At 40.3% G+C, this 12970-nt stretch overlaps 1 protein-coding gene across 1 annotated transcript in view; it reads left to right on the top strand.

Moving 5' to 3' along the window:
* The window catches only part of LOC311243425 (non-structural maintenance of chromosomes element 4 homolog A-like), a gene marked incomplete at both ends in the record, with an annotated part of 43151 nt that extends 30724 nt beyond the window's left edge, over positions 1–12427 (top strand). Inside the window, 4 exons of the mRNA XM_084332656.1 lie at positions 1448–1539; positions 4207–4255; positions 6744–6835; positions 12350–12427. Coding sequence (XP_084188782.1) covers positions 1448–1539; positions 4207–4255; positions 6744–6835; positions 12350–12427 — 311 coding nt within the window. The remainder of the gene's footprint in view (positions 1–1447; positions 1540–4206; positions 4256–6743; positions 6836–12349) is intronic.
* Positions 12428–12970: the final 543 nt, after the last annotated feature.

Genomic DNA, 12970 nt, shown 5'->3' with positions numbered 1-12970 from the left:
TTCTCTCTCGCAAATTTCCGAAAAAGCAAAGAGATAATGTCTTCACCGTCGGAGGGTCTAGACGGTTACAACGCTACCCTCCACCAGCGCTTCACTATCGCGGCGTCCTCCGTGCGTCGTGGGGCGTCTCTGGTTCCACGGTCGTGGAAGAGAGTGTGCTTCGCAGAGGGGCCGTTGAGCCCCCATCTCCTGTGAGGTGGCCGGGTTCCGGCCCTGGTTCCCCCGCCAGGGGACAGTCGGCCCCAAAGGACTTTGTGCTTTTCCGGGGCGGAAATGCCGGGTCGGCCCGGGCGTCGCAGGGATTGATGTCATGGATGCGTGTGTCATGTGTATGCCACTACGAGTTGCCCTTCACAGTGACGTGCTTGGTCCATACTGTGTTGTACCTTGCGCTGTGTTAGGGGTCCTGGTCCTTCTCCATTTGTTTTCACCCCTCCTTCCCCCTGCTGGGCGGGGATGGGAGGGGGCTGTCGAGGAGGTTTTTCTGTTAACCCCTCTAGGCATCCCTGTGTAGGTCCCGGTCCGCCGGGCCCAGGTCCGAACTCGTTCTCGTCGACCTGTTGGCCTGGGTTAACCCTTTGAAAACTGAAACACTTGTACTGCCTGTATAGCCTGTGTACACGCAGTTATGTTTCTGTGTTTTTCTTGGTGGGTTAAAGGAACAACCGCCTCCTGTTACACTAAACATAGGGGGGTGGTTGGTTCCCCGGTGTGTTGGTAGCAGAGTCGACTCTCGGGTTGAGGCCAGGCTTGACCCCGTCTGCCCGAGAGTGTGCCCCCGCACCTTTCGTGACGTCTACCAATTGTGTCAGCCTTCTCTTGCACCTTGACCCCGCTGGAGGGGTCGGGTTTGTGGAGGTCATGACATGGTGCACAGCATACCGAACACCCCTTCCGCCGGGATACTGTTCTCACAGTAGACCCTTTAGGCGCCTGTCTAGTCCGCAGTGCTCCAGGCGCAGGTCAAGTTATACTCTTGGGGCCTGTTGCCTGGATTGAGGGATCAACCTCCTTGGGGGTTGTCTCCCAGGCACGCCGACTGGCCCTGTTATAGTCTAGTATCATTACAGCAGTATCCTGTTATAGTCTAGTATCATTACAGCAGTATCCTGTTATAGTCTAGTATCATTACAGCAGTATCCTGTTATAGTCTAGTATCATTACACCAGTATCCTGTTATAGTCTAGTATCATTACACCAGTATCCTCTTATAGTCTAGTATCATTACACCAGTATCCTGTTATAGTCTAGTATCATTACACCAGTATCCTGTTATAGTCTGGTATCCTGTTATAGCCGGGAATATATCTAATTATCATCCACTAATGTCTTCAATACTAACACAATACATCTCTAATTATCATCCACTAATGTCTTCAATACTAACACAATACATCTTACAATACAACAATTATCAGTCACTAATGGCTTCCTTTTTCTGTTGCAGCATCACCCCTCTCCTACTACGAGTTTGTCATTGACCCCGACTCATTCTCACGAACTGTAGAGAATATGTTTCATGTGTCGTTTCTAATCCGGGTGAGTAGTGAGGGTACTTGTATTTGTATATTATCCTCATTAAAGTAGAAATACTTTGATAGACTAGTATTTTTGTTCAAATGTCCTATGGTTCTGTGTAGAGCACAATACAACGCTGCGGTTAGGGGTTTGATTCCCATTGTGACCACCCATGCTAAAAACGCATGCATTCGTGGTATTGGAAGGTGCTTTGGATATGGCATGTTCTCCATTAAATATTCTGCTCACATAGAAATATTGAGATATTTGATGGTGTTTAAAGTAGATGCCTACAACCTACAGTAGATCATAAAAGATCATTGTACAATTGACCTAGCTCAAGGCCTGCCCTCTTTCCTTGATCGTCCAATCACAACTGTTGCTTCTCTCAGACAAGGGATAGGCTGGTAAAGATAAGCCTCCTAAAGTGTGAAAACGGAAGTACCGGCTACAGGCTTTCCGGTTTCGACAAAACAATTATAGAAACGTGTGAAGTGCACAATATTTCCTTGTTTAAGCCACTGCAACGGCTTTGCCTGAAGAATTTACTACATGACTGGGACGCGTGTATGCTTTCCCCAACGCAGTTGTGTTTCCGCGTTCCCGTTTTGCGCTCTGATTGGCCAGGTCATGTGACATGTGCGCCAATCGTGGGACAGCAAGTTCTGCGCCTATTTCCGGGTCTAACAGCCTGCAAACTACCTGGCGTTCTATCGCCATGCTCTAAGACAAACTCTAACCTTAACCAACTTCGAAAGAGTGCCTAAGCTTAACCAGTGTAGAAACTTGCGGAAACACAACTGCGTTGGGTAAAGTATTCACGTGACCGGGACGTTCTAGCTTGTTTGCCACAGGATTCGGGAAAAGTTTGGTCCATTCGGAGGCAGCTTCCAGGGGAAGTACATACACTGGAAATTCTACCCCATACACACTTTCGGCCGTAATGCTTTTCCAGTCTTTATCTCACGGAGGAGATAAAACTGGGAACGAGGTTAGACAAGGGATATATATATTTATTTTGAACAGTTGTGATTGGAGGATCGAGAAAAGAAGGCATGGTTTGAAATAGGTCAGTTGGATGCTTAAAGGAAAACTCCAACATTTTGGGGAATTAGCTTATTTAACATCTTCCCTGGAGTTAGACAAGAAGATACATACCTTTTTTGTCTCTGTGCATGCATTTAGCTTTGGGAACAGTCGCTCCGTTAGCGTAGCTTAGCTGGAAGTGGGGGAGATCCGGAGCTTCATCACTGGAAGTGGGGGAGATCCGGAGCCTGACGTTCCCTTACACTGTATACAGTCACGAAATACACTCCAAATACAACTCCAAAACGTTCATGTAAACATGTTGTGACCTGTGTATTCACCACGTGGAGAAATAAAAAATAATTGAATTAGACAATTACGTTTTATAAGCAAATATACTCTGAACTATTTTTTGCCTAACCACTCCTCTCTGAGCGCAGTCAGTGATTTCAACGTGTCGTCGTGATTGTTGACATTCTCATTCATTCAAAGGATCCGAACCGATTGAAGTTTATGGATACCATGACTTAAAATCATCTTACCTTGACGATTAAAAGCCTCCCCAATTTAGAAAACAGTAATCCAATGGCTGGTATTGATAATATACTACTAACTACTGGACGCTCTGAGCTAACCGGAGCTAATACAGAACAGGATGGTAAAGCATATATAATGACTTCCTTTCTGGGGTTTTCAAAATAAAGGTGCAATGTTTATAGCAGCGGAAAGCGTTTATTTTGTACATTATCTAACGTTAACACAAACCTAAACTAACTTTAGGTTAGTTGTAACGTTAGTTTAGGTTCGTGTTAACGTTCGATAATGTACAAAATAAACGTTTTCCGCTGCTATAAACGTCGCACTTTTATTTTGAAAACCCCAGAAAGGAAGTCATTATATATGCTTTACCATCCTGTTCTGTGTTAGCTCCGGTTAGCTCAGAGCGTCCAGTAGTTAGTAGTATATTATCAATAACCGCCATTGGATTACTGTTTTCTAAATTGGGGAGGCTTTTAATCGTCAAGGTAAGAGGATTTTAAGTCATGGTATCCATAAACTTCAATCGGTTCGGATCCTTTGAATGAATGAGAATGTCAACAATCACGACGACACGTTGAAATCACTGACTGCGCTCAGAGAGGAGTCGTTCAGCAAAAAATATTTCCAGAGTATATTTGCTTATAAAACGTAATTGTCTAATTCAATAATTTTTTATTTCTCCATGTGGTGAATACACAGGTCACAACATGTTCACATGAACGTTTTGGAGTTGTATTTGGAGTGTATTTCGTGACTGTATACAGTGTAAGGGAATGTCAGGCTCCGGATCTCCCCCACTTCCAGTGATGAAGCTCCGGATCTCCCCCACTTCCAGTGATGAAGCTAAGCTATGCTAACGGAGCGACTGTTCCCAAAGCTAAATGCACGCACAGAGACAAAAAAGGTATGTATCTTCTTGTCTAACTCCAGGGAAGATGTTAAATAAGCTAATTTCCCAAAATGTTGGAGTTTTCCTTTAAGGCTGTGTGTTCTCTCTCTCTCTCTCTCTCTCTCTCTCTCTCTCTCTCTCTCTCTCTCTCTCTCTCTCTCTCTCTCTCTCTCTCTCTCTTTCTCTTTCTCTTTCTCTTTCTCTTTCTCTCTTTCTTTCTTTCTTTCTTTTAGGATGGGTTGGCCAGGATGTATTTGGATGAAGAGAAGTTGCCATGTATTGGTGAGAAGGCCTCAGACATATTTTGATCTTGTGAATTTTGGTGTAATTTTCCTTGGCTAGACGCTTGTAACTAACTTATTTAATTTTTATTTTGTATTTCTTTATTTCACACCATTTCAGCAAAACAGTAAAAACATTGACCATGACAGAAAGTGTATAAAGGTGCTGAGTAGAGGCAAGAGACCCAGATGGGCCGATACGGGGCCTCAACTCATTAAATCATTGGATTAAAAAAAACACAAACAAAAGTAAAGTGAAATAAGTTCATAAAACAATTTTCATAATATTAAGATAATAATAAGATAATAATAACAATAATAATCAAAGTAATAACAAAAACAACATTAATAATTAGTCTAAACAAATTAACATGAAACTGTAAAACAAAGTGACATTAATGGTTTTATGAGATTGAAGCTATTCATTTAACAATGTATATAAGCTTTGATTTGAGTGATGAAATAGATTTAATTTTTTTTATTATGGAGGGTTTTGAATTCAAAATAGTAGGACCTTTAAATCGTATACTGAACTGACCTAATGTTGTGCGGAAGAAATTACGATGAATATTGTTTGATATGAATGAATACTGGAGTTTGATATGGAAAACAATAGGAAATAAATCTAAATTAAAAGTGCAGTTAAACATAAAAATACATATCTGGTATACATTAATATCAAAGGTTGATAGTATTTTAAGTTGCTTAAAAAGAGGAGCAGATGGTTCAAGGTGATTAGAAGTAGTGGCAAGCCTTGTGAATTTCTTTTGCAATATAAAAAGTTTTAGAAGAGAAGTAGGAAAAGTACTGGCCCAAATAATATTACAATACGATAAATATGGGTATATCAAACTAATAAAGTGTCAAAAGACAGGAGCGATTCACAAGAGAAGAAATCCTTCTAATAATGCCATATGATTTCATAACTTTTTTGCAAACTGTCTCCTTGGAGGAGAGCCATATAGGTTGAGTAATTTTTTCTAAATCCATATTGATGCTTATACAGGATGGTGTTGTCATTGAGGTGTTTTAACACTCTTGCATAGACCAACGTCTCCAAAACCTTGGAGAAGCAGGGTAAGATCGATATAGGACGGTAATTATTGAAGAGACAAGGGTCACCTTCTTTGAAGAGTGGTAATACCTTAGCTACTTTCAAGTCATTCGGGACGACACCTGTTTTCAAAGAGACATCCAGTACATGTGTTAATGGCATGATGATTGAGGTAGCTACTTCCTTGAGAAGCTTGACCTTGATTTCATCATGTCCGGCTGCTGAATTATTTAATTTATTAATGATTTCAAGCACTTCAATAGATGTGGGTGGTCAAACTACATAGGGTAGGTAAATAGGCTGTAATATTATCAATAGGTGGAATATCTTTAGCAAGCTTGATTATTAGCTTGATTATTAAAACCAACAAAGATGGTTCTGATTGGAGAAACATAGACAAACTATGTTCTGTATACATGGTGGTAGAGATGTATTGGTATTGAACACATTAGTGACTGATAGATGTATTGAACACATTAGTGACTGATAGAGATGTATTGATATTGAACACATTAGTGACTGATAGAGATGTATTGATATTGAACACATTAGTGACTGATAGATGTATTGATATTGAACACATTAGTGACTGATAGAGATGTATTGGTATTGAACACATTAGTGACTGATAGATGTATTGAACACATTAGTGACTGATAGAGATGTATTGATATTGAACACATTAGTGACTGATAGAGATGTATTGATATTGAACACATTAGTGACTGATAGATGTATTGATATTGAACACATTAGTGACTGATAGAGATGTATTGATATTGATCACATTAGTGACTGATAGAGATGTATTGATATTGAACACATTAGTGACTGATAGAGATGTATTGATATTGAACACATTAGTGACTGATAGAGATGTATTGATATTGATCACATTAGTGACTGATAGAGATGTATTGATATTGAACACATTAGTGACTGATAGAGCTGTATTGATCACATTAGCGACTGATAGAGGTGTATTGATATTGAACACATTGGTGACTGATAGATGTATTGAACACATTAGTGACTGATAGAGATGTATTGATATTGATCACATTAGTGACTGATAGATGTATTGATATTGAACACATTAGTCACTGATAGAGATGTATTGATATTGAACACATTAGTGACTGATAGTGATGTATTGATATTGAACACATTAGTGACTGATAGTGATGTATTGATATTGAACACATTAGTGACTGATAGAGGTGTATTGATATTGAACACATTAGTGACTGATAGTGATGTATTGATATTGAACACATTAGTGACTGATAGATGTATTGATATTGAACACATTAGTAATCACGTAGAAAGAATTCTTTCACATTGTTAATGTGTGTGTGTGTGTGTGTATGTGTGTTTGTGTGTGTGTGTGTGTGTGTAGCTCCTGTGGAGGAGGTAGCTCCTATGGAGGCGGGAGCTCCTATGGAGGAGGGAGAGGTTGATCAAGCAAAAAAAGCAGGAGGCGAGCGTCAGCAGTGTATCATCTCCATCAGTCCCAAGAGCTGGAAGGTGAGCAGTTCTTAACACCCACTAAGACGGCTCCTAACACCCGCTAAGACGGCTCCTTGGCTCTCCTCGTAAAAGGAATAATCTTAAAAAACCATCTGATCTAACCTACTCTGCGTTGTGTTCTAAATTACACCTTAAAACCTATTTACTGATAAAACCAACGTGGTTTGTAGGACGGCAGCGAAGCAAGAGAATAAAGAGGAACATTTTACTATTTCTCAGATCCAGCTTTATTTTCAGAGTCAAGAAGTACAACAATGAATCTGGTTCAAAGGAGTATACTTGTGCAATAATATTGATGTACCAAACACTATGCCGTTTGTCACCAACACTAGACTAAGAAAGTAGATTAAAGAATAATAATCTTCAATGGAGGCTCGATGGTCGAGCCTCGTCGATCTTGTTGATTTTCTCTGTTGCCTCGGGAGACAAAGGATTCTTTTCTCGTTTCAAAAAGCAGCTTCTTCTTCGTGTGTTCCTCTGCTTGCCGTCTCTCCTGTGGGGGGTGGTGTGTTCTGTTCTCGGTCTGTTTTTGTTGTGATTCCCACACCCCCCTTTTATCAACGAGACGAAACTCCTCAATGTGAGGTCATCAGTGACCTCACACAAATGGTCTCATCCAATCACCAGCATTCACAGTTCAAATCTCAAAGGAGGTTGGCCTTAGTCCAACTGTTTTCATTGTTTCAAATCAAAGGGCTATTTGCTAGTAAAAAATAGACTTAATAACTTTGGTATTAAGTCTCATAACATTCCTTTTAGCTTAAGTTGAATAGCTACAAACAGTTTATACTTAGTTATCATTAAAATATGTCCCACTTAATTCAACCAAGGCTCAGTTGCTTACTTCAAAGATTCTTCTCCTATTTACTACATTGTTTCATCTCATTTCATTTATCAACCTTTATACAGTACAATAGTAATAATTGCAATTGTTTCCCATTTAATGTAAGTATCCTAAACCAGTAAAAACACATTTAAGTTATTGAAAGATAGTTTCTACTCTATACCACTCAGACCAGTTGTCTGCATCTGTCTCACAAGGCAGCTGGTTATCTCGCTCACATCTACATGCGAGGTGCTCATCTTTTGTTTAACCCTTTTCATCACCACCCTGTATAAACAGTTTCTGTTGACTATCTATTGTCTCTCCATGCCTGATTACATTCCAAGTCGCTTCACACACACCCTATCCTGGGAGCATCCTTGATCACATCCTGTTCCTAGTATACTTTATGGTCCATATGATTTATCATTAACTTTTATTAAACTAAAAGTGTATTACAGTCCCTTTTGCCCATAGTGAAGCTTACTTTATTTAACTGACTGTCTATTTGTAGAAATACCTATTCTCTGCATCAAAGATCTGTTCTTCTGTAATCTTATAGCTGCCTCCAACTTGGCCCTTTGGTTGACTAATGGGACAGCTGTTTTCTGACCAAATCCTATGTACTTACAACCTTTTCTCCTAGCGACATTTTCCAGTACATTTTAGGAGCTATAGTTACCAAATTATACCACACCTGTGTCGCCCACCCTTTGAAACCTTATATCTAACCCTGTGTTACACTCAAATGTCTCCGGGCGCTATTTTTATACGGAGCCGAGTAAATCGCTTCATCCGACCACTTCGAAGTGCATCTGGCACACTCGATCCATAAGTGACAAATTATGTCCGGGACCAGATGGACACCAATACTGGAAATCGCGATCAGACAATTGGAATATTATTTTTGGAATACCCCCGACCAAAGGTAAGGACTATCTGGTATCAATTTCAGCTTGATCCAACAATGTTTTGATATCGGTCCAGCTGATCAGCTTCTGTAGTGTTCAACACGAATGCCGTTACTGGCCATCAAAGCATAAAAAAACGACCCCCCCCCCCCCTTTCATGCATTCATGATGAAACATAATACCTATTATATAGATTTGATTTGTAAATAGTAGCGTGTCCAGGCAAGAAACGCCAACGCTTATAGTAGAATACACGTAGCGCCCTATAACTCAGCGTTTCAGGAATTATCCCGGATCACTCCTAAACTATACTTATATTCCCCACGAGATAGCTCGCGAACGTATGCATGAAGAAATTATCTCTTTTTTTGCATGTTCGATGGAAGAAAGTCACTGTCAAATGACTATAGTATTGTCTCCATAGCTATAATATAGAATATAGATATAGCTCTCCAAACATAGTGACGCACAGTGAAAATAGGCTATGGAAACCTGGCGCAGCCATTACAAGGATAAGGCTAATGGCTGGCGCCCAATGAGTTAAGACAGCTCCTAACACCTACTAAGACAGCTATTAACACTTACTAAGACAGCTTTTAACACCTACTAAGACAGCTCCTAACACCTGCTAAGACCGCTCCTAACACCTGCTAAGACAGCGTATACAAAATTATAGCTTTTTAAGGGTAAGACATTTACGGCGTATCAAGAGGCACCAAAAAGCTTTCAAGTTTGGGATTCTTCTGTGAACTTGTTTAAATTTTGAATGTTTGGAGTATAATTGATTTAGACTTTTTTAATTGTATTTCCCAAAGTTTTTATTATTTTAGGTTTTTAAGATGCAAAGCACATCTATATAACCAGCAATGTCACTAACTCACTCATGCAGTAACCCACTCACTCACTCATGGTTAGCTGATCTGCCCCTAGTGGCGGCTCACAGGAAATGCACGTTGCATTTATGACACTGGGCTCTATTTTCGCTCCTACTATTCTTTGTTTTACACTAATACTCCTGCCTACCACTATTCTTTGTTTCACACTAATACACTCCTGCCTACTACTATTCTTTGTTTCACACTAATACACTCCTCCCTACTACTATTCTTTGTTTTACACTAATACACTCCTCCCTACTACTATTCTTTGTTTTAAACTAATACACTCCTGCCTACTACTATTCTTTGTTTTACACTAATACTCCTGCCTACTACTATTCTTTGTTTCACACTAATACACTCCTGCCTACTACTATTCTTTGTTTTAAACTAATACACTCATGCCTACTACTATTCTTTGTTTTACACTAATACTCCTGCCTACTACTATTCTTTGTTTCACACTAATACACTCCTGCCTACTACTATTCTTTGTTTCACACTAATACACTCCTCCCTACTACTATTCTTTGTTTTACACTAATACACTCCTCCCTACTACTATTCTTTGTTTTAAACTAATACACTCCTGCCTACTACTATTCTTTGTTTTACACTAATACTCCTGCCTACTACTATTCTTTGTTTCACACTAATACACTCCTGCCTACTACTATTCTTTGTTTTAAACTAATACACTCCTGCCTACTACTATTCTTTGTTTTACACTAATACTCCTGCCTACTACTATTCTTTGTTTTAAACTAAGGGCGCGTTCACACCTACCCTGTTTGGTCCACTTTAAGTGGACCATGGTCCCTTTAGAATCAATAGTCCGTTTGGTTTGTACAGGTCTGAATGCAAACCGAACTATAATGAGGACCAAACAACCGAACCATGGTCCTCTTGAAAAGTTGGGACTCGGTTTGTTTCAAAGTGGACCATGGTTCGTTTGCTGTTGGTGTGAACGCAAAACGAACGTTATATAGTATCTAATCTAGAGCAAATGAGTGACAGCGCCAAGTGACAGCATGCGCGCGACCCAACTCAAATGAATGACAGGCGCGCGGACAGTCTCTCTTCCTCTCTCTCTCTCTATCTCTCTCTCTCTCTGCCTCTCTCTCTCTCTGCCTCTCTCTCTCTGCCTCTCTCTCTCTTCCTCTCTCTGTCTCTCTAGACTGGCGCCGCGCGCGGACAGTCTCTCTCTATCTCTCTCTCTCTCTCTCTCTCTCTCTCTCTCTCTCTCTTTCTCTCTCTCTCTCTCTCTCTCTCTATATCTCTACTCTCTAGTCGACTTGCGCCACGCTCGTAATGACAGTATCTCTCTGCTTTATCACAAGAGACGCTGTCGGCAACTGTTTACGTTTGTGAGTGCTAGTCCAATAGATGAACGACTTGGCGACAGCATGTCCTTTGTTTACAAATTAGATCCGCACCAAACAGGGTAGTGTGAACGCTGACCAAAATCAAACAATGTATCATTTTCACATTTGGTCCACCAGAAAGTCCGGACTATCCATGGATAGTCCGGACTATCCCCGGACTTTCAGGTGTGAACACACCCTAATACACTCCGGCCTACTACTATATTTTGTTTTACACTAATACTCCTGCCTACTACTATTCTTTGTTTTAAACGAATACACTCCTGCCTACTACTATTCTTTGTTTTACACTAATACACTCCTGCCTACTACTATTCTTTGTTTTACACTAATACACGCCTGCCTACTACTATTCTTTGTTTTACACTAATATTCCTGCCTACCGGGCACCCAAGTGGCGACCCATGTAACGCGCTGCGTCGCGAAGCGGCCGACCCGGGTTCGATTCCCGGACCTGGCGTCCTTGGCCAAATGTCTTCCCCCCCGCTCTGTCTCCCGTTCTTCCTCTCTCTCTCTCTACCGGACTGCCCGGTAGTACAAACAAATAAAAATCTACCAAAAACATAATAAAAAATACTCCTGCCTACTACTATTGTTTTACACTAATACTCCTGCCTACTACTATTCTTTGTTTTACACTTATAAGGGCCTAACTTGATTAAACAAAACAATAAATCTATAAAGCCCTGAGGAGACTGAAACCGGCTAGAACATACGTTGACACGTCTGTGGCTCGTGAAGGCTACTCGTCTGATCCAAAAATAGAATGTCCACAAGGTGTGTTGCATTAATGCCCCCAACTGGGTTTATTTACACAAAACAATATTCGATGCACAATTTGCATGTGATATGAAGTAACGCCAATGGTACTACCTTGCACAACATAACATTCCTATACTACAAACAAAACGATTCACCAAACAATGATAACGTGACGTGATGGTCAAAAACTGTTAACCAAACACAGCAGTCCCGTTATCCATTAAGTAGCTAAGTATGTTACCTACTGGTGAGCAACGGGAACTGATGCCACAAACCCAATTTGGCAGGCTCAATGTATACAGGCAGAACTCAACATGAATCCAAACAAATACATAAAATATAACATATGGCAATACAACCTCTAATAATGTCAGTTTTGGCTTCTACAACACTAATACTCCTGCCTACTACTATTCTTTGTTTCACACTAATACTCTTGCCTACTACTATTCTTTGTTTCACACTAATACTCCTGCCTACTACTATTCTTTGTTTACACCAATACACTCCTGCCTACTACTATTCTTTGTTTTACATTAATACACTCCTGCCTACTACTATTCTTTGTTTTACACCAATACACTCCTGCCTACTACTATTCTTTGTTTTACATTAATACACTCCTGCCTACTACTATTCTGTTTACACCAATACACTCCTGCCTACTACTATTCTTTGTTTTACACTAATACACTCCTGCCTACTACTATTCTTTGTTTTACATTAATACATTGCACTGTTGTTTCTTGTAGGAAATAATTGAAGTGTTTGAGATCAAAGAGCCGATGATCCAGCCGTCCTCTCGACAGCCCGTATCCGCCACAGACTGACTGAGCGGTTGTTTTTCGGGACCAGCCAGGGAAAGAATTGGAGTCGCCTGTGGAGCTGTTTGTGTTCATTATTTTTGTAATTTCTTTTAAATGTTAATAAAGAAATATTTGTAAATATATATATTTTTTACCGTGAATATATATTCAATCAATACCGTGCAGGTGATTGATTGAATGCAATTTTTTGTTAACAGTATGGCTCAATACACACATTGATCGCCACTGCCAGCAGCAGGGGGCGCTGATACCCCATTCATCACCAGGTCTTTATTCAATGGATAGTTTTAGACTGACATTTGCGAGTGCTTAAAATATATCTTATTATATCTATGGGTCTATGATATATGCCACGCTAGATCTCAGGTCAGATTGATAACCCCATAACTCATTGGTCCGCTCATCTTGACATCAAGCAGCGTCCTGCGATGTTTTTGACATTCAGAATCCAGTGGGTCTCAAAATGTGTGGTTGTTATCAAATTACAACTGACCGGCAAAAATAGCGAATGCACGTCTCGACCCCCTCCGGCACTGACTAGGTCAA

This window comes from Notolepis coatsorum, assembly GCF_963971535.1.
Source record: "Notolepis coatsorum genome assembly, chromosome: 17".
Classification (NCBI taxonomy): domain Eukaryota; kingdom Metazoa; phylum Chordata; class Actinopteri; order Aulopiformes; family Paralepididae; genus Notolepis; species Notolepis coatsorum.
The sequence above is the reverse complement of the archived record's forward strand: the minus strand, read 5'-3'. Positions and strand labels throughout refer to the sequence as shown.